Source organism: Phyllobates terribilis, unplaced genomic scaffold (assembly GCF_046119375.1).
Source record: "Phyllobates terribilis strain yellow unplaced genomic scaffold, ASM4611937v1 Scaffold_2__4_contigs__length_985480577, whole genome shotgun sequence".
NCBI lineage: Eukaryota > Metazoa > Chordata > Amphibia > Anura > Dendrobatidae > Phyllobates > Phyllobates terribilis.
The window spans coordinates 796,823,389-796,842,536 of record NW_027362762.1 but is presented as its reverse complement, the minus strand read 5'-3'; the positions used below and the strand labels follow the sequence as shown (position 1 = coordinate 796,842,536).

Below are 19,148 nucleotides of genomic sequence, written 5' to 3'. Positions count from 1 at the left end.
CTGGCTACAAAAAGCATTTACAAGTTGTGATAGTTACAAAAGGGGGTGGTACTAGGTATTAACCATGCAGTGTGTCCAAACTTTTGCATCTGCCCATTTTCTTTTTTGTACTTTTTAAAATGTAAAAGCTAAATATATATATATATATATATATATATATATATATATATATATATATATATATATATATATATATATATATATATATATTGCCTAAAATACAAAGGAAATGTGACATCTTTAACTTAAGGCCTTCTAGAAATCATTTAATTTTCAACTTGCTAAGCTGTTCACAATAACAGTAATTTTGACCAGGGGTGCCTAAACTTTTACATGCCAATGTATACAAGTCACCAGTATTCCTCCAACTAACATCATATTTCATGGGAAAATAAATCTGTGATCTGCACAAATTAAATAGAGAATGGATTGAGGAGCACAAGTTATCGTACATTTTGGGAAGCAGATAGACCACTCCATGTGCCAGTATGATTTGTTTAGTACCAACCTAGTAAGAACTGTGCAGAAACAACGGAAAACGTGGATGGTTGCCCTGTACTTGTAAGTACATTGGATACCTAGATACCTGCTGTAAGGAGGGCTTGAGTTAGGTTACTTTTCTATATCTTGAGTTACACTGTTTTGCCCTATGTTCACGCAAAAGAGCTACAAACACAAAATAAAATTTTGTAATAAATCGCTTGAATGTAATATTTATGGAAACCAGTATGTCAGATCATCAGGTTTTACTTTCCAGTTTACAACCTGGAACTTGACTGAAGTAAATATAATAGTATTTGCCATGATTAAGACTAGTGTTGAGCCACCCCCGTAGTGTTCGAGTTCGGTTCGGTTCGTCGAACACCCGTGTGTTCGCCGAACTGTTCGTCGAACTGTTCGTCGAACACCTTCGAACACCGTTAAAACCAATGGCAGGCAAACAAAAACACATAGAAACACATAGAAAACACCTTCAAAGGTGTCCAAAAGCTGACAAACTGCTCAGAAGACACAACTAACACATGGAAAAGTGACAAGTACATATAGTCATGCGAAAAGAAAAGAGGTGGAGGAGTAAAAGGAGGGGGAGACACAGATATAGGCATGTCATGCCCTTCTAAAATCCAAAAAGTGAGAAGCCGAGAGGGCCAGTCCGCTCCTGCCCGTGCCACCTCCGTGTCGCCGGGTTTGTGCCAGAGCCGCGGTGAACCCTGACGGCCAGCCCCCCTCTCCCAATACTGGTGCCTGTCCGCTGGTGGGTCGAGAGAGCCCCCCTGTGGTGGAGGCAGCTCTAAGCTTTTTAATTTAAATTGTCCCTCTAATTTGAATGAATACACTTTAAATCCATTTACAAGGATCTATTGGAGGGCAAGTCTCATGCCAGCAGCCGCGTAATTCCAGCTCCAGTAGCGTCCACTAAAGCTGCTGCAGTTAAAAAGCTTTTATAAGGATCGAGCTCGGCTGTCCACCGCAAGGCATCCTAGTGCCAGTCCCAGCCCCTATGCCTTGGGGTGCCTCCTGATGCTCTTCACTAAGTATCCCGTGGTCCCGAAGCATTTCCTTTGAAAAAATTAAGTGTCCAAACTACAGGTGGTGTAGCTTGCTTAACAGCCGGGATAATCCGCTGACTAGCAGACACTGCTACTAGGCACAAAGTATTTCCTGGGCTAGATGCAGTTAAAAATTTGTAAGTAGATACTCTCGTTGGATGCTGAGAAAGCATTCCATAGAGTCTCCTGGCACGCCATATATGATTCTCTTAAAAAGCTTGGGGTAGGGGTCTAGGGGACCCTTTTATAGCCAAAATCACGGCCCTGTATCACAATACGTCACCTAGGCTGAAGATAAATGGAACTGTAGCACCGAGGGCTCGGTTGCTACAGACGTATTGCACCTCACCCAGAGGTGTGATATCTCACTCTCAGATAAGGATGGAGTGTGGATCAGGACCCGACACCTGCATGCATTACACCACATTGCCGTGGGGCAGGGCGACCAATATGCCCCTGAGATGGGCACGACAGTCCCTGTCCCTGGCTGGAGTGGGGGGAGGGAACACTGAGGAAGGGGAACCCTGCAGTGCAGGAGCAGGGAGGAAGCAGTTCCTGGGTGCATTGAGAAGGGAGTATAAAAGGTGGGCACCATCTTAGTTCAGTGCAGAGAAGTCTGAGCAGAAGTGGCAGGGAGCAGGGGCTCTGCATGAGCTCTGCTCCGGAGGCGGGCCTAGTAACAGAGGCCCAGGCCTGCAAGAGGGAGAAGGAAGGAAGAGGAGCGGAGAAGGCTCCAGGAACGAGGAATGAAGGGATCCCAGGGGTGCGGACGGGCGAGTCGCCACCGCACGCCCGAATCCACCTGCGTGGAGGGGTCAGGCCAAAGGGGGAGACCGGTCCCCGAACTAGTGGAGGCAGGAAACGACCCTCAGCTAGAAACCGGAGGCTCTGACATTTTATGTGGCGCAGCCCCTTGCTCCACCCGCTAGGAAGGCACCACATAGGGTCAGGGAAACTGGCGCCAAGTTTACCAAGAGGAGGCCCGAGGCAGCCGGACAGAAGTGTTGGTAAGAAAGGCCAGACAAAGGACACACAAAGGGGGTCCTGTGAAGCGCTCCAAAGTTATCTGGGAGTTGTCTGAGCCCCTCACCTGGTGAGCACAGTACGACGTGGGCAGCCGTTACCTGCAGACGTGGTCTGGATAATAAGAACTGTGAGTAAAGGCCCTGAACTGCATCACTGACTCCGTGTCGTTACTGCTGCTGCCCTGCACCATCACCCCCATCCTCCGCATACACTGCCCTGAGGCTATACTCCTCCCATGGGGAGTTATGCTACGCTCTGCTGCACCCACAACACCAGCCTTAGCGGTCTGCCCTGTAGCGGCGGTTCACTCTGACCGCAATCCACGGGTGGCGTAGTCGGACATTTAAACATCAAAACCACATAAATAGTTCCGCCACTGGTTTGACCGCCCTGAGCCACGGAACCGGATCGCCGCCACGAAGACTACAACCACCAGCATCCACCAAAAAGGGTCCGGCTCCGGGTGTCCCAAGGCCCAGGGGGTGCGTCAGAACATTTTCATCACCTTTCACAATCACCAATGGGACAAGGCAGGGATGTCCTCTGTCCCCTCTCTTATACATCCTAGTGACGGAGCACCTGCTCTCATCAATTCGCCATAACCCCAATATTAGGTGGATTGAGGTGGGAGGCACCGAGTACAAGTGCTCTCTATTTGCTGATGATGTCCTAGTATATATCACTCAATCACATATATCCATCCCTGCTGTTATGGCTGAAATAGATCACTTTGTTACATGGTAAAATTTTAAAATCAATGCAGCGAAGTCTGAGGCCCTCGATGTCTCCCTCCCTAAATCCATATAGGATTCCATCCAGTCCAACTTTCCCTTTGCCTGGCCCTCACAGGGTATCAAATACTTAGGAATTCCTATTCATAGAGACCTCTCCCATCTATGTTATCTTAATTTTGGGCCCTTTATTGAACAATTCCATACAGACCACGGTTGGCAAGTTAGAACTGTAAGATTCACTACGTGAATCACTGGTGTTTTGTGGAAAAGCACATGTACACCGCGTTCCAAATTATTATGCAAAAAGTGTTTAGGAGTGATAAGGGAAGAATTTGTTTGTTTGTCAGTTAAACTCATTGATGGTGATGTGTGTCAGGGCTCTTTATATCACTGTAAGCAATTGCAGACACCTGTGCTAATTAGTTTGGCAGGTGTGTCCAATGAAAGGCAAGACTACTTAAGAAGGCTCTCTCACATTATTAAGCAGCCTACATTTTCTGCCAAAATGGGAAAGAAAAAGGATGTGTCGGCTGCTGAGAAGCAACAAATTGTGGAGTGTTTAGGTCAAGGCATGACTACAATCAACATTGTGCGATGATCAGGATGAAGTGTCTTGGCAATCAAGAAGTATGTAGCTGATTCACAGTACACACGTGTGCGTGCTGATAAGGGCAAATTGAGGACTCTTTCCTACAGGCAATTACGTCAGGTTGAAAGAGCAGCGGCAAAAAAGCCTTGTCATAGCAGCAGACAAGTTTTTGAAGCTGCTTGTGCCTCCAACGTCCCCCGAACAACAAGATGCAGGGTCCTTCAGAGGTTTGCAGCTGTGCATACGCCATCCTGTCGACCTCCTCTATCCACTTCACACAAGCAGAAACGGCTCCAGTGGGCCAAACATTACATGAAGACTGATTTCAAAACTGTTTTGTTCACGGATGAGTGCCGTGCAGCGCTCGATGGTCCAGATGAATGGAGTGGAGGATGGCTGGTTGATGGACACCCCACGCAAACACGGCTACAGCGCCAACAAGGAGGAGGTGGAGTAATGTTTTGGGCTGGAATCATGGGGAGAGAGATTGTCGGCCCCTTTAGGATCCCTGAAGGCGCTAAAGATGAACTCCATAATGTATGTGGATTTTCTCAAACAGCACTTCCTGCCATGGTTCAAGAAGAAGAACCGTGTATTTCACAGCAAGATCATTTTTCTGCATGATAATGCACCATCTCATGCTGCACATAAAACATCTGCATCTCTGGCTGATATGGGCATAAAAGGGGACAAACTTATGGTGTGACCCCCATGCTCCCCTGACCTCTACCCCATTCAGAACCTTTGGAGCATCATTAAAAGGAGTGTCTATGATGGCGGGAGGCAGTTCACATCTAAGCAACAGCTCTGGGAGGGTATTCTGTCCTCATGCAAAACAATTGAAGCAGAAACCATCCAAAACCTGACAAATTCAATGGACGAGAGAGTTCAGAAGCTCCTTTCGAACAAGGGGTCCTATGTGAAAATGTAACATCACCTAGAATAAAGTTTTGAGTTGAAAACTGTTTGATTTCAGTTTCTAACAACCTGCTAATGCTTATAATTTCAAAAATGACCATTTTTTTGGTCTTTATTAAAATGAAAAGGTTGATCGAAAAGTTTGGGGGATCTAAGAGTGTGGCAACCCAGTAGTCATGATTACTTCGAATTCTGACAATATGAGGGTCATGCTGCAGGTAGTGCAGCAAGAAGGCACTTATGTGTCTTGCGCATCTCGGAGCCCCAAAATTATTTTCCGGGCTAGATGCAGCTAAAAATTATTTTTAATTTTAAATCTGGTGAAGCTTATTATAGATGGCCTAATAGGATCAGTGCTGCACACTGCTACAAAGCCCAAATTATTTTCCAGTCAAGATACAGATAAACATGATTAGTAATTTGAAAGCTTAAAACGGTTGGTAGGGTGATTTTAACCAATCATCAAGCTTTTACTCTCCCCAGGATGACACAGGGGTAGAAAAGTCGTTTCGGATCCATGATTTGTTCATCTTTATGAACGTGAGTCTGTCTACATTATCAGTGGAGAGCCGCGTGCGCTTATCTGTCAGCACACCACCAGCAGCGCTGAACACACGTTCAGACAGAACGCTGGCTGCGGGGCATGACAAGATCTCCAAGGCGTAAGTGGCTAGCTCCGGCCATTTATCCAGATTGGAAGCCCAAAAAGAGCAAGGGTCCAGTGACACAGTCGTGGCTTCAATGTTTACTTGGAGATACTCCTGTACCATCGTCTCTAGGCGTTGACTATGTGTCAGACTTCTTGTCTCCTGTGGCCTTGCAAAGGATGGGCTAAAAAAGTGGTGAAATGATTCCGCAAAATTGATGTTACCAGCAGATACTGTGGTTCTGTTACGGTTTGAGTGCTGAACACTTGACGGTCCCACGGTTGGCAAGTTGGAACTGTGAGATTCACTACGTGCAACACTGGTATTTTGTGGAAAAGCACATGTAAGATTCTGCAACAGTCTCTGCTGATACTCCTGCATGCGTGCATCCCTTTCTATGGCAGGAATAATTTCTGCAAATTTACTTTTGTACCGGGGATCTAACAGTGTGGCAACCCAGTAGTCAGGATTATTTCTAATTCTCACAATTCGAGGGTCATGTTGCAGGTAGTGCGGCAAGAAGGCACTCATGTGTGTTGCGCATCCAGGAGCACCAAGTCCCTGTTGTGTTGGTGGCGAGGTAACAATCATGCTTCCTTCCTCTGTCCTCTCCCCCCAACCTCGCACAACAGAAATGTGATCAAGGTCTCCCTCATCTGATGAGTCTTCCATCAGTTCGTCCTCCACTTCTTCCTGGGCTCCTGCACCTTCCTCACTAGTTTGGCTGCTACCATGCGCCCTGGTAAAATCATCTCCCCCACCCTCACATGCCTGCCGCCCTGGTGCTGCCGACCGTCTGGACCTTGCAGATGTTAGCCCTTCCGCATACAACTCCTCCTCCTCTACTTCCTCCACCTCCTCTTGTGCCACCACCTGACTCCGAATTCTGTTTAACATGTGCTCCAGCATGTAAATCACCGGAATAGTCATGCTGATAATGGCATCGTCAGCACTAAACATCTTCGTCGCCATTTCAAAACTGTGCAGAAGGGTGCATAGGTCCCTGATCTGAGACCACTCCTCCTGCGTGATTTGCCCCACCTCTGAATCTCGTTGGCCCAGGCTATACGTCAGAACGTATTGCACCAGGGCTTGTCGGTGCTGCCACAGTCGCTGCAACATGTGCAGAGTTGAATTCCACCGGGTAGGCACATCGCATTTTAGCCGGTGAAGTGGCAGGCCCAACGACTTCTGTAGAGATGTAAGTCGCTGAGCTGCGGGATGCGAACGGCGGAAGTGAGCACACAGCGACCGTGCCCTCTGCAGAAGGCCATCTAGTCTGGGATAGTGGGCTAAAAATTGCTGGACAACCAGGTTCAACACGTGAGCCATACAAGGCACGTGTGTGACATTGCCCCGGCGAAGGGCCGCACCCAGGTTTGCAGCATTGTCGCACACGGCCTTCCCTGGTTTCAGGTCCAGTGGAGACAACCATTCATGAAATTGGTTCTCCAGAGCTGACCACAACTCCTCAGCTGTGTGACTCACATTTCCCAGACATTTCAATGTAAAAACCGCCTGATGACGTTGAGCCCTACTGCCAGCATAGTAAGGAGGTGTGCAGGATCCCTTCTGCGCAGTTAGAAAGCTTGTGGCATGACCAGACAGGCTTTGGGTGCAGGTGGAAGACCGAGAGGAGGTTGAGGAGGCAGAAGCAGTGGAGGAAAAATGACATAAAGAGGATTGACGCACAACTTGTGGGGACGGCAAGACTTGGACAGCAGCCCCTTGTCCTGCTGTCACCATAGTTACCCAGTGCCCAGTCAGCGACATGTAACGCCCCTGTCCATGCCTACTCGTCCAAGTGTCTGTGGTGAAATGCACCCTGTCACACACAGAGTTTCTCAAAGAAGCGGTGATGTTGTGTGCGACATGCTGGTGGAGCGCAGGCACACCTTTCTTTGAGAAGTAGTGCCGACTGGGCATCTGGTACTGGGGCACTGCGACGGACATAAGGTCTCGAAAATCCTCTGTGTCCATCAGGCGGAAAGGCAGCATTTCTGTAGCCAAGAGCTTGCAGATGGTGAAATTCAACCTCTTAGCTTTCTCATGGCTAGGAGGAAATGGTCTTTTACTTGTCCACATCTGAGGGACCGAGGGCTGGCTATTGTGCTTAGACGGGGTTGATAAGGGTGTCCCCGGCAAACTGCCGGTCTGTGAGGAAGATGCAGGCGGACATGTTAGGTTGCCTTGATCCAAAGGTGGTGCTATCGATGTCGGACAGCGCTCAAGACCAGCTGGTGTTACCACCTCCAAAGAAAATGATGACCTGCCAATCACGCTGGCTGTTGCGGGTAAAGAGGTGGCAGGTCTGCGCCCCAAAACAGGTGTGACTGCTGTCCCCCCAGTCACAGAGGATGAAGAGGCCGCGGATGCACAAGATATGGCAGACGGTGGTTGGCCCGGCCGGCTAGACCGCATTGTAGCACACTGAGCTTCCCACTGCAACTTATGCTTCATGTCCATGTGCCGGTTCATGCATGAAGTACTCAAACTATGTATTTTTTGGCCTCTACTTAGCTTTTGCTGACAAATGTTACAGATAACACGAGTTGGGTCATCTTTATCGATCTGAAAAAATGCCCAGGCTATGCAAGGCTTAGCACCCATGCGACCTGAAGAGCCACCACGACTTGTGGTGAGAGGCAGAGTTGTGTTTGAGGATGCAGTTGTTGACGTGCTTCCAGTACTACGTCTCTGTCCAGGAAGGCGCAACCTGACCTCGTCGTCACTAGCATCTTCCTCCACCTCCTCTGCTGACCTCATCTCTTGGCTGACTGTGGGTTGACAGTAAGTGGGATCTCCGACCTCATCATCATCACCCTGTGCGTTATCACACCCGTCGTCCTCAGAGCCAACCTGTTCCTGCCCTGACAAAAAACTAAAGTTGTCGCTCCAATCAGGTATTTGAGTCTTATCATCGTCTTCCTCATTGTCTCCACCAACAGGAGTTACAGTTTGGGAATGAGGGTCTACATTATGGTCAGAACCTTCTGCGTCTGGTCCTGGATCCGACTCATAAAGATTCTGGGCATCAGTGCAGATCATTTCCTCGTCTGGATTCACAGAAGCGCTGGAGTCGACCTCTGATTCCCAGGCTATAGTATGAGTAAACAGCTCTGCAGACTCAACCATCTGTTCTACCTCATACTCAGACGGGCAGCTGGAGATTTGGGAGCTGTGAGGAAGCAAGTGCGATTTGGGTGACACCTTTGAGGACTGGAGTATTTGTGATGTTGAAGTTGATGTGGAGGAGAGCCCACTTAAAGGAGCACTTGATATCCGTTGAAGCACCTGCTGTTTTTGTGCCTCATCTGGAATTTGTAGCGATTGGCGTGGCCGTAAGAAAGGGATCTTATCACATTGTCCGCTAAAAGAAGTAGACATTTTAGTTTGGCTGGAAGATGGTCTTTCTTCTGCACCTACCCCACGGACACAACCTTTTTTCCCCTTCCCAACACGCCTATTCCCCTTTCCACCAGCAGCAGGCCTTTTTCCACTCATTTTGGTGGTTAACTAATTCACAACTCTGGAGTTGTTTGCACAAAAAAACAATGGATGGTAACCGAGCAGAGCTGAGTGGCCAAACTGTGGTATTAGGCCAAAACTATTGGCTGGGTTAGATGCAGAAAAAAATTATTTTTAATTTGCAACCTGATGGAGGTCAGTATAGATGGACTAATAGACCAAGTCCCACACACCGCTAGAAGCCCAAATATTTTTTCAGAGCTAGATGCAGAAAATTTTTTTATTCAATTTGCAACCTGATGGAGGTCAGTATAGATGGACTAATAGACCAAGTCCCACACACCGCTAGAAGCCCAAATATTTTTTCAGAGCTAGATGCAGAAAAAAATTATTTTTAATTTGCAACCTGATGGAGGTCAGTATAGATGGACTAATAGACCAAGTCCCACACACCGCTAGAAGCCCAAATATTTTTTCAGAGCTAGATGCAGAAAAAAATTATATTCAATTTGCAACCTGCTGGAGGTCAGTATAGATGGACTAATAGAACAAGTCCCACACACTGCTAGAAGCCCAAATATTTTTTCAGAGCTAAATGAAGAAAAAAATTATTTTTAATTTGCAACCTGATGGAGGTCAGTATAGATAGACTAATAGACCAAGTCCCACACACTGCTAGAAGCCCAAATATTTTTTCAGAGCTAGATGCAGAAAAAAATTATATTCAGTTTGCAACCTGATGGAGGTCAGTATAGATGGACTAATAGAATGATGCTATGCCCAAAAGATTTTACTTCACTAGGTGCAGTAAAAAAATTGGTATTCTATACACAGGTGGTATATCTTGCAACACAGATAGGCTACTCCACTGACTAACACACTCTGCAATAGGCCAAAAAGGATTAGCTTTGCTAGATTCAGCCAAATGCTGTGAAAAAAACTTGCACAGCACTGGCACAGACCTGCCTGGCAAAAACTGATAGGAACTGATGTAACCTAGTCCTGAAAAGGACTCCAATTACAATTAGTCTTTACTCCCACAATCTATCTATTTAAGAGCACAGACCTGCCTGATAAAAGTCGTAGGAAATGCTGTAACCTAGTCCTTAAAAGGACTGCAATCACAACTATTCCCTACTCCCAAGCTATCTGTATATTTGTGCGAAAATTGGCTTGAAATTAACAAGGTATAGCGCACACAGCAACAGCGGTGCCGTCTAACACGCAGCTGCAGCAGTGAGAAAATGGTGGCGACGGGGAAAATGGCTTGGTCTTATAGGGCAAGGACATGTGACATAAACTGCCAATCACACATGCCCTTGCTTGTGTGAAAAAAAGCACTTCGCTCCGTGTGTGCGCTGCTGATAGGCTGACAGATTGCACCTCCCCACTGTAAATGCGGGAAAGAGAAAAAAAAATGGAGATCTTCATTGTTCCTGCAGAGATCCATCCCCTGCCCCTCCCCCCCGCCCCACTGTACACTCAAACTGCGTATTAACATTAATTTTCATCATTACTGAGAAAAAATCCAGTTATGATTTTGGTGCACGAACAGTTATCGAACATAACCTCGAACAGCCGAATTTTTCTCAAATTGTTCGTGTTCGCCGACCGGCTCGAACACCGCCCAAAACAGCTCGAATTTGAGATTGGCGAACAGTTCGAGTAGAACAACGCTCATCTCTAATTAAGACCTCTTTAGGTTGAAACGCGTAGGTTTCGCTACTTGCTGATGTGCACTGCTGCTATTTTTAACTTGATATAATAAAAAAATGTTTAACCTTTTTTATCCACTGGATTCTTCTACTATTCTAGTTCTCTTAAAGGGAATTTATCACCAGGTTTTGTTATGTAATCTGAGAGCAGCATAATGTAGGGGCAGAGACCCTGATTTCAGCGTTGTGTCACTTACTGGACTGTTTGCTGTAGTTTCAATAAAATCAGCATTTTATCAGCAGGAGATTATCAATAGAGGATTAGTTGTCTGGTGCCATGTAGTCCTCCTCTGTGTAATCCCACCCCACCACTGATTGACAGCTTTCTGCCTCTGCACAGAGTATATAGAAAGCAGCCAATCAGTGGTGAGGACGGGGTTATACAGAGCTCAGCATTCAGAGAGACCTGCTAGATCTGCAGCAGATAAAACAGTATTTTATTAAAACAACACCAAGCAGCCCAGTGAGTGATAAATCGCTGGAATAAGGATCTCTGCCCCTACATCATGCTGCTCTCAGATTACATAAAATCCTGGTGACCGATACCTTTTTGTTTTAATTGATGTTTGTAGCATCACTTTTAGCATTACTTGGAAGGTGCTTGAAAGTGCTTGACAACTTGGTCACACTATATAAATCCATGCAAATGGCATGGATTTATATAGTGTAACCCCAAAGAATGGTTAAAAATAGATATATACTTACCTTCTGATGGCCCCCGCAGTCTTGCTTCACCGTCCCGGCTGCCGGCAGATTGTGGTACACTGAAGGACCTGCTGACGTCATCATCCTGTGACCCATCACATGACTCTGACGTCAGCGCAGATCCTTCAGTCCATCGCGATCTGCCGGCATGAGAGGACGAGCTCAGTGGGGGCCGCCAGAAGGTAAATATAACATTTATTTTTTATTTTATTCTTTTTTTACAAGTTCTATGGTACCTGGGTCTGGATGAGAGTCTCCTGTCCTCCACACCTGGGTACCGTCTGCACATTGGAACGCATGGAATGCGCATCTACATATACAGTGATGCAAGTCAATGGCGGCGAAAACGCAGCGCTTCCGCAAAATAATTGGTAGTGCTGCGTTTTTTTCCGCAATGATAATCCACAGCGGAAATTTCGCAGCATGTGCACAGCACATGCGGATTATCATTGGGGGACATGGCAGGCCTTCTACCAAGCGTTTCTGCAGCAATTTTGCCGCTGCGGAAACCCTTAAAAAACGCATCGTGAGCACAGAGCCTAAGCCTTTTAGTGACGGTTTTCACAAATCATGTATTGGGCAGTTTTTTTTGTGTTTTTTTCCATAAATAAAAAAATGAATAATTAAATACAAAATACGTAAACACAATTTATAAGTATCTTTTCATATATCTTATTTCTATTGTGCATCATTTCTAGTTATAGACATCGATAGCTAACAATTTAAAGGGAAGTCCAGAAATGTTATTTACTTGCTGATATAGGGTTAATCTACAAGTAAATCATTTTTAAATAATTCCGGCATGCCTTACTGGAGTCGCGGCTACAGGGAGAAAATGAACTTGTATCCTTTCAGTAATAGGGGGGGACATGGAGCTGTTATAGTCACCGCTCACTATACCGTAAGGGCAGCTGTAATCACTGTGGCCACATACCGTAATAACTGTCTTTAGGACACCAGATCGGAAATGTTATTTTTCACCATACACAGCTTGGTCAGGACGCCTCCACAGGTAGTGCCATTTCTCTGGAGGAGCTGGTAATAATTAGGGGGTGCATGCTGAATGAAGGTTTTACAGTAGCATTAGAAATCCATCTATAGTTGAGAAATAATTATGTTTCACAATTATAGTAATTATACAAATAAATCGAAATGTCAAATTTCATGAAATAATATCTTGTGTGAGTCGGACCACGACGCCTACATGTCTACGCTACGCTCTCTACTTGAAAACTGTTTGCTTTAATTAAGAGTCCTTGACATTTTTTTTAGTCATTATTTTTAGAGCTCATCTGCTGTTTCATTTTGTACAAAAATGTCAACTAATAGAAACTCAAAATATGTATTCACTGGTTAGTGTGTCATTAGTAAATCCCAGCGTGCCATCATACTTACGTGGTTGTTGAGAATGGATCTGATCTGGATAGTTTTGTTGCAGTTCACACACGGATGAGCTGGTGGTCACTGGACATTTTCTTTAGCTGACTGAACACAATAATTGCTCTTCTGGGAAAAGGTGTCAAAAGAATTTTCTTATGCTCCATATTCTATGCAAAGAAAATGACAAGCGATTCCATCCATCCAATGAGACATTACTGCATCACTGTTCCAATATCTCATCTTCCTGCATCCTTGAATGACGTGAGGATGATATTGGGGTTAAAATGTGACTTTCTTTTATTAAAATGTAAATAGGGAGTTTGAGTCACATTGTTTGATTTTTTTTAAACTAGGGTTTAAAGGGGTTGTTCGATCTTAAAGGAGTTTTCCACAATTGGATGTGTTTAAATAAAATGTTCCTGTGCTGATATAATCTTATAAATGTGCCCCTGCTGTGTACTGTGTAATGGCTGTGTGTGACTGTGCGGGATCATGGTCTGATCATACCACATCTCCTGGACAGGGGAGGAAACAAAAGAGTATACAGACGTTACACCAGGGGATCAAAAATAATTCTTCCTTTGAGGTAAAACATTTTTTAAAAACAGGCAGGGAAATGATTTACCTCACAGAAAGAATCAGCTGTGATCCTCTGCTGTGCTGTAATGTCTGTATAATCTTTTGCTTCCTCCCCTGCCCAGGAGCTGTGGTATGGTCAGACACAGCCATTACACAGTACACAGGGTTTGGAAACCCTGGAGCGGTGAAAAGAAGCATCATGATCATTCTTCAGGCCAAAGATTTTTTTCGTGATACAGCTTTGTGAGAGAAAACTCTGGCGGCTGCATGCACATAACCTATGAAAAACTCATTAAGGTACTTCATTTATACAAACATAGACTTAAATAGTCACTGGCCATTAAATAAATATTTCATAAATTAATGATACAATCAAATATAAAGGAAACTTTGTAATATATCTTATAAGAGATATAAGCTTCTTTCTCCATTTATAAGCCACTTCTCCTTCCCCATGTCTCCTGAACTGAAAGTTCACTCTGAAAAGCTGCTAAAATTTTGGACCAAACAAGATAAGACTATTAGTTTACTCTGGAATCTGGTTACAGTTGCCTAGTTTAAAGAGGTTATCCACTACTTCTTCATTGATGGCCTGTCCTTAGGATAGGTCATTAATGTCTGAGCGGTCTGAACTGCTCAATTACAGAGCTGCTTCATCTTCTGGTAGTGGCCGTTGCAGGGTACTGCACATCCGTCTCTTATTCAAATCAATAGGAGGCGGATGTGCAGTACCCTGCCACGGCCACTACCAGAAGATGAAGCAGCTCTGTAATCGAGTAGATCCAGCCAGCGGCCGCTGCCGCCGACACTGGGAGAGGCTGATCGGCGGGAGTGCCGGGAATCAGACCCTGACCGATCAGATATTGATGACCTATCCTAGGGGTAAGTCATAAGTGAAAAAGTAGTGGTCAATTTCTTTAAGTCTATTGCCAGAGGAGGGGAAAGAAGGAGGGAGAAACAGAGTGAAAGACACAGACACCGACTGCTGCTTTCTAGTGAACCCCAGGTTTCACAGTTACAATGCTCAGTAATGTCCTCCATTCTGCTACATACAAACAGGAGGGCATATTTCTGTATGTAGTGTATGGGAGACAATCATTATAGCAGGTAGTATTAACACGATAGGTCAGAGAAAACTGAAAATTAAAAAATTGAGTCTTTCAAATAAGGTATATAAAAGTCACCTTTATTTAAAGGTACACTATAAATAAAGCTTCTATGTCACATAAATAATGTGTAGCATAGAATATACAATGTAAAAAAACACTTTAGATACTCATTTTATAAAATCCATTCACTACAATGGAAAGACTTAATGACTTCACTTACTAAAAGAAGCAGTACGAATAAGTTTACTCTTCCAATTTGTTGCAATCTGATGTGTTCATATGAGTTTATTTAAATTTGGCTGAGACGTAGGAAAATTCTAAGGCCACGGCCCCACTATCAGCATTTAGTCAGTATTTGGTCAGTATTTTTTCTCAGGAGTGGGAGCCAAAATCAGGTGAGGAACAATCAGAGAAAAGGTATAATAGAAACAAGTCACCAATTCTGCATTTATCACACGCTCCTGGTTTTGGCTCCCACTCCTGAGAAAAAATACTGACCAAATACTGATAGTGGGGCCGTGGCCTAACACAGGTTATAAATAGTGGTCCTGTTTTGTGCTATTGCCCAAATAGACAAATCAAAATGGAATTGCTTTTTTTTAAGGTACCGTTGACTTCTGTAGTTGAAATATTCATCTAAACAATTCAGATTGAATACATTAAATTGACCAACTAGTGGAGACTAGAAACATAAAAAATCTAGGTTACATTATTATAAAAATCCTCCCTATGTGATCCTGTGTGTGCAGAGAGCAAGAATCAGAAGTCATCGTTTTTGGTTATCTGCACCTGGCATCTTTAAGATGGCGATGCACCCGCTGAGGTTTTCCTGAGTGAAAGAAAAAGCTCAGTCTTTTTCCTGAAGTGGCTTTTCTAGCAGTTTTGTCGTCAATGCTTCAATCTTTTTTTCTATCATTTTAAACTATAACTAGCTTCTGCTGGAAAACCACTTTAAAAATGAGCATACTATTTTTTTATTTTTACAGCCAAACGGTTTCTGACCCTGAAGTGGTCAAAAGAAGTAACAAAAGACTAATCATCTGCACAGCAATGTTGTTATAACATTGCTGTGCATTATGCTCATTGTTTGCAGTGGTTTTGCTGTGCTTTTTCAAGTGGCTTCCAGGCGGAAACCGCCTGAAAAAGAAGTCGTGTTCACATACCATAATGTTTTTTTCCCCATTAAAGTTGTATGAGAGCAGTAACCTAAGCCAAAATCCCCCTAATAAATCACCTGATTTGTACTGTTGTGTGGTTAACTCCAAAGCTGTGCAAAGGGAAGATGGGATATAAATGTGAGGGTCATGAGTCACTTTATACAAACATAGCCATAAAGGAAAAGGGGAATTTGCTGCTGTAAATCATGAAACATCTTGTCATGTGGATATCGGTGACTGTTCCTACTTCCCTCTCCTTTTTTATGTGTGGTTGCTTGGCTCAGTAGTCTGGGTTTTTGCATACAGTGTAGGCTTCTAAAGCATATTAGTCTCTTGTATGACATTTATTAAAATAATATATAAACAAATCTTTCATAATTCATCCCTTTATCTTTGTATTTTTATACATTTGGCATTTAAGTTTCCTGTTTTTGTGTCTGCCCATAGCTTTTATAATAAAGGCCAAATTGACATAACATTGGGCACATGTAATGCTGGTTTCCTTCTGCTTTCTACATTAATGCAGATGCCATCCATGCAGGTTTTGTAATAAAGGCTATTAAAGTGTTTATCCCGCTTTTTTTTTCAGGATAGCACTGCTGCCCTAGTGCCTGGCTTTCTGCTTGCAGGGGACGATGGCTCCTGTTCAGCTGACAGTAGAAACAGGAATGTAAGCAATGCATATGACTGCCACCAATGCTAACCGCAGCAGTGGCCGGTAACCTAGGAAACGAGCAGTAAATAATAGGAGATAAAGGTTATCATTAATGGAGCAGTGCACATTTTGAAGTAAACTAGAAAGGTGCTTGTTTTTACAAGCACTTGTCCTTTATACCCATTTTTAGGCCACGACCCCACTATCAGTATTCGGTCAGTAATTTTTCTCATGAGTGGGAGCCAAAACCAGGAGTGGGTGATAAATGCAGAATTGGTGACTTGTTTCTATTATACCTTTTCTCTGATTGTTCCTTATATGGTTTTTGTCTCCCACTTCTGAGAAACAATACTGACCGAATACTGACCAAATACTGATAGTGGGGCCGTGGCCTTAAAGTGTGACTCGTTCTCCAGGGCCATCATGTCAGTTTTTCTTGCACAAGTGATATCCATGTTTTTCATGGATAGCCCTCCTGCCCATTATAGTCTATGTAGAATTTCCGATTTTTTTCCTCAAAATGAGTGGTCTGCACAAAAGCATGGAGGTTTGTCCAATATTGATCCAAGTGTCGGATCAAACTCACGTATGCAAGTCTATGAATCCGTGAAAAAAATTGTACAGTATTGGGATGCCCTCCATATGCCGTCCGTCTGCTGTCCCTTTTCTTTGAACTGTTTGTTAGGAGAAGCTTGAGAAACCTCGATCAGTTTTTTTTTTTTATGCCAGAAAAAATGAAAAAATTCTGACCAAACTCTGATGGTGAAAACTGACCAAACTCTGGTGAACATGAGAAAATAACTGACGTCTGTGAGGACTTGTGTTTAAGATGTTAAAGAGCTTGTTCCAACCAAATATTTCTCTTATTTACTTAAAGATTATAAAAGTACATCCTAGCACTCCGAAAAATAAAATGCTCAATAAATCTTTTAACTCAAGATCAATGTTATGATATTTTAGTTAAATAAATCAATTACCATCTGATTGCTAGAAGTAAGGAGAAAATGGGATGAATGCAGAGGTCCATCTCCATCATATCTACTGAGAGGACTGGCAATCCCATCCCACCGAGCCAAGTTTATTATTGACCAAAATGTCAGGACACAAAGTCTCTGTTGTGCTTCACCTCCTTGCGTGCTGAGAATCACAGATCCGTCTCTGCACAAAATACTCAGAGTGCCATCCATTTATTTAATTTACTCCTAGACACCACTCCTAGCTGTTCAAGCAATTCCCTCATAAATATTAATTCACCATAGGTGATTGTCTCCATTAAAGGGATATTCCTATCATATACATTTATGGTATATTACATTGGCGGACACATACAGAAGAGGCCCCTGTGCAGGAAGAAGATATGGGCCGTTTGCAGCCCAATATTTCATAATAATGCACAGTTCCATCTGCTTTGGAGGTAGAAATCGGCCCCCTCACTACTTGGGCCCCTGTGAGGACGCACAGGTTGCACCAATGATATGTCCGCCCCTGGTATATTAACAGGATATGAATAAATATCTAATAGAGGAGGGCTCCTCACCTGAGACCTGGACAATTCTCTAGAATACCGCATTTAATTAATACAAATGTGAACCTAGCCTGATCTGTTTTGAAATTAGGAGCTAAAGTCTAATATAAAATGTTATGGAGACGTCTAGTAGGCAGATCGGTATGGTTATCAAAGGCAAAAATGTCATATAGGTCATTTTAGTACAATTTAGAGCCCGCTTTCAGGATTCTGTGGGGCTTTCCAGGAGATATTTTGGTTTGTAAGATACAGCATATGACCAGTGAATATGTAATGTTTCATTTTTTAATTGGCTAATATTTAAAGCGCCACTCCAGTGTTTTTTTTATTGCAGATCTGGAGTTGCGCTACTAATGTAAGTTCACTGACCCTAGTATTATACTTAGCAGCTGCCGTCTTCAGCTCTTCCCAGTGCTGCTCCAGTCCCGTGTCGCCATCTTGTGACCCCCAACTTCTGACTGACCGGAAGCGCTCAATCTAAGTCTTTGAGAGCCAGAACAAGGCTTTCATAACTTGCATTGAAAAATGACCTCCGGTTCGTCCAGCAAACACTGGAGCGATTCAGCAAATCACAAACTGCTGGAGACCGATCGGAGCGGCGCGGATAAAAGATGTAGATGGCGGCTGGTAAGTATGAGACCGGGGGTAGGGACCTTACATTAATAACACTACTCCAAAAAACACCGGAGTGGTGCTTTAAGAGGATCACATAGTAAATGATGAGATGAGATTTCATTATAGATATCATTTCTGCCATTTTATACTTTTTTTTTCTCTTTTCTGCTTGTACAGTGTATTTTTTAGACTAAACTAATTCTGTAGACCTTTATAACTTTTCCATCCTTGGGCTTGAAATAATAGATTGGATTATTACTACCTTTGGTTAAAATATCTTTGCTTTAGCTGATTTATTTGACACTTGTACAGGCCGGCACTACAGGGGGGCACAATGACCTTTGTTTGATGTGGCTTTTCTAAAGTTAGCATTTTTTTCTCTCTTTATTTATACTTTATTTTTATTTTTTTTTTATGCAGGAACTAAAGAAAGACGTTAAAAAAGACGTGAGCAGTAAACCACCAGACAGACCTAACCAGACCATATCTAATGGCAGTGCCCTGCTCTCAAGTGAAGCAGTGGTCCGTGGTCCCGGAAGAGGTAATTGATATACCACTCTATACAATGCTTTGATGTTCTGCTTGTGGGTATTTTTGTAAAACGTGTTTCAAAATCTATATATTTTTTTATGTTTTTTAAGTAAGAAGATTGCTATAAATGATTATTTCAAATTCTTCCACTTATGTCCTTTGAAATTCTGGATGATCGGATTGTTCATGTTGCAGATTGTCACCATTGTGAATTATCACAGAATAACATGTATGAAAAGTGTTGA

The 19,148-nt window shown here is 43.6% G+C and overlaps 1 protein-coding gene across 3 annotated transcripts in view; it reads left to right on the top strand.

Moving 5' to 3' along the window:
- Positions 1 to 19,148, top strand: part of SH3KBP1 (SH3 domain containing kinase binding protein 1) — a 464,745-nt gene that overhangs the window by 162,120 nt on the left and 283,477 nt on the right. For all 3 annotated transcript variants that reach the window (XM_073667463.1, XM_073667464.1, XM_073667465.1), the window contains one exon: positions 18,793 to 18,913. In XM_073667463.1, the coding sequence (XP_073523564.1) occupies positions 18,793 to 18,913 (121 nt within the window). The remainder of the gene's footprint in view (positions 1 to 18,792; positions 18,914 to 19,148) is intronic.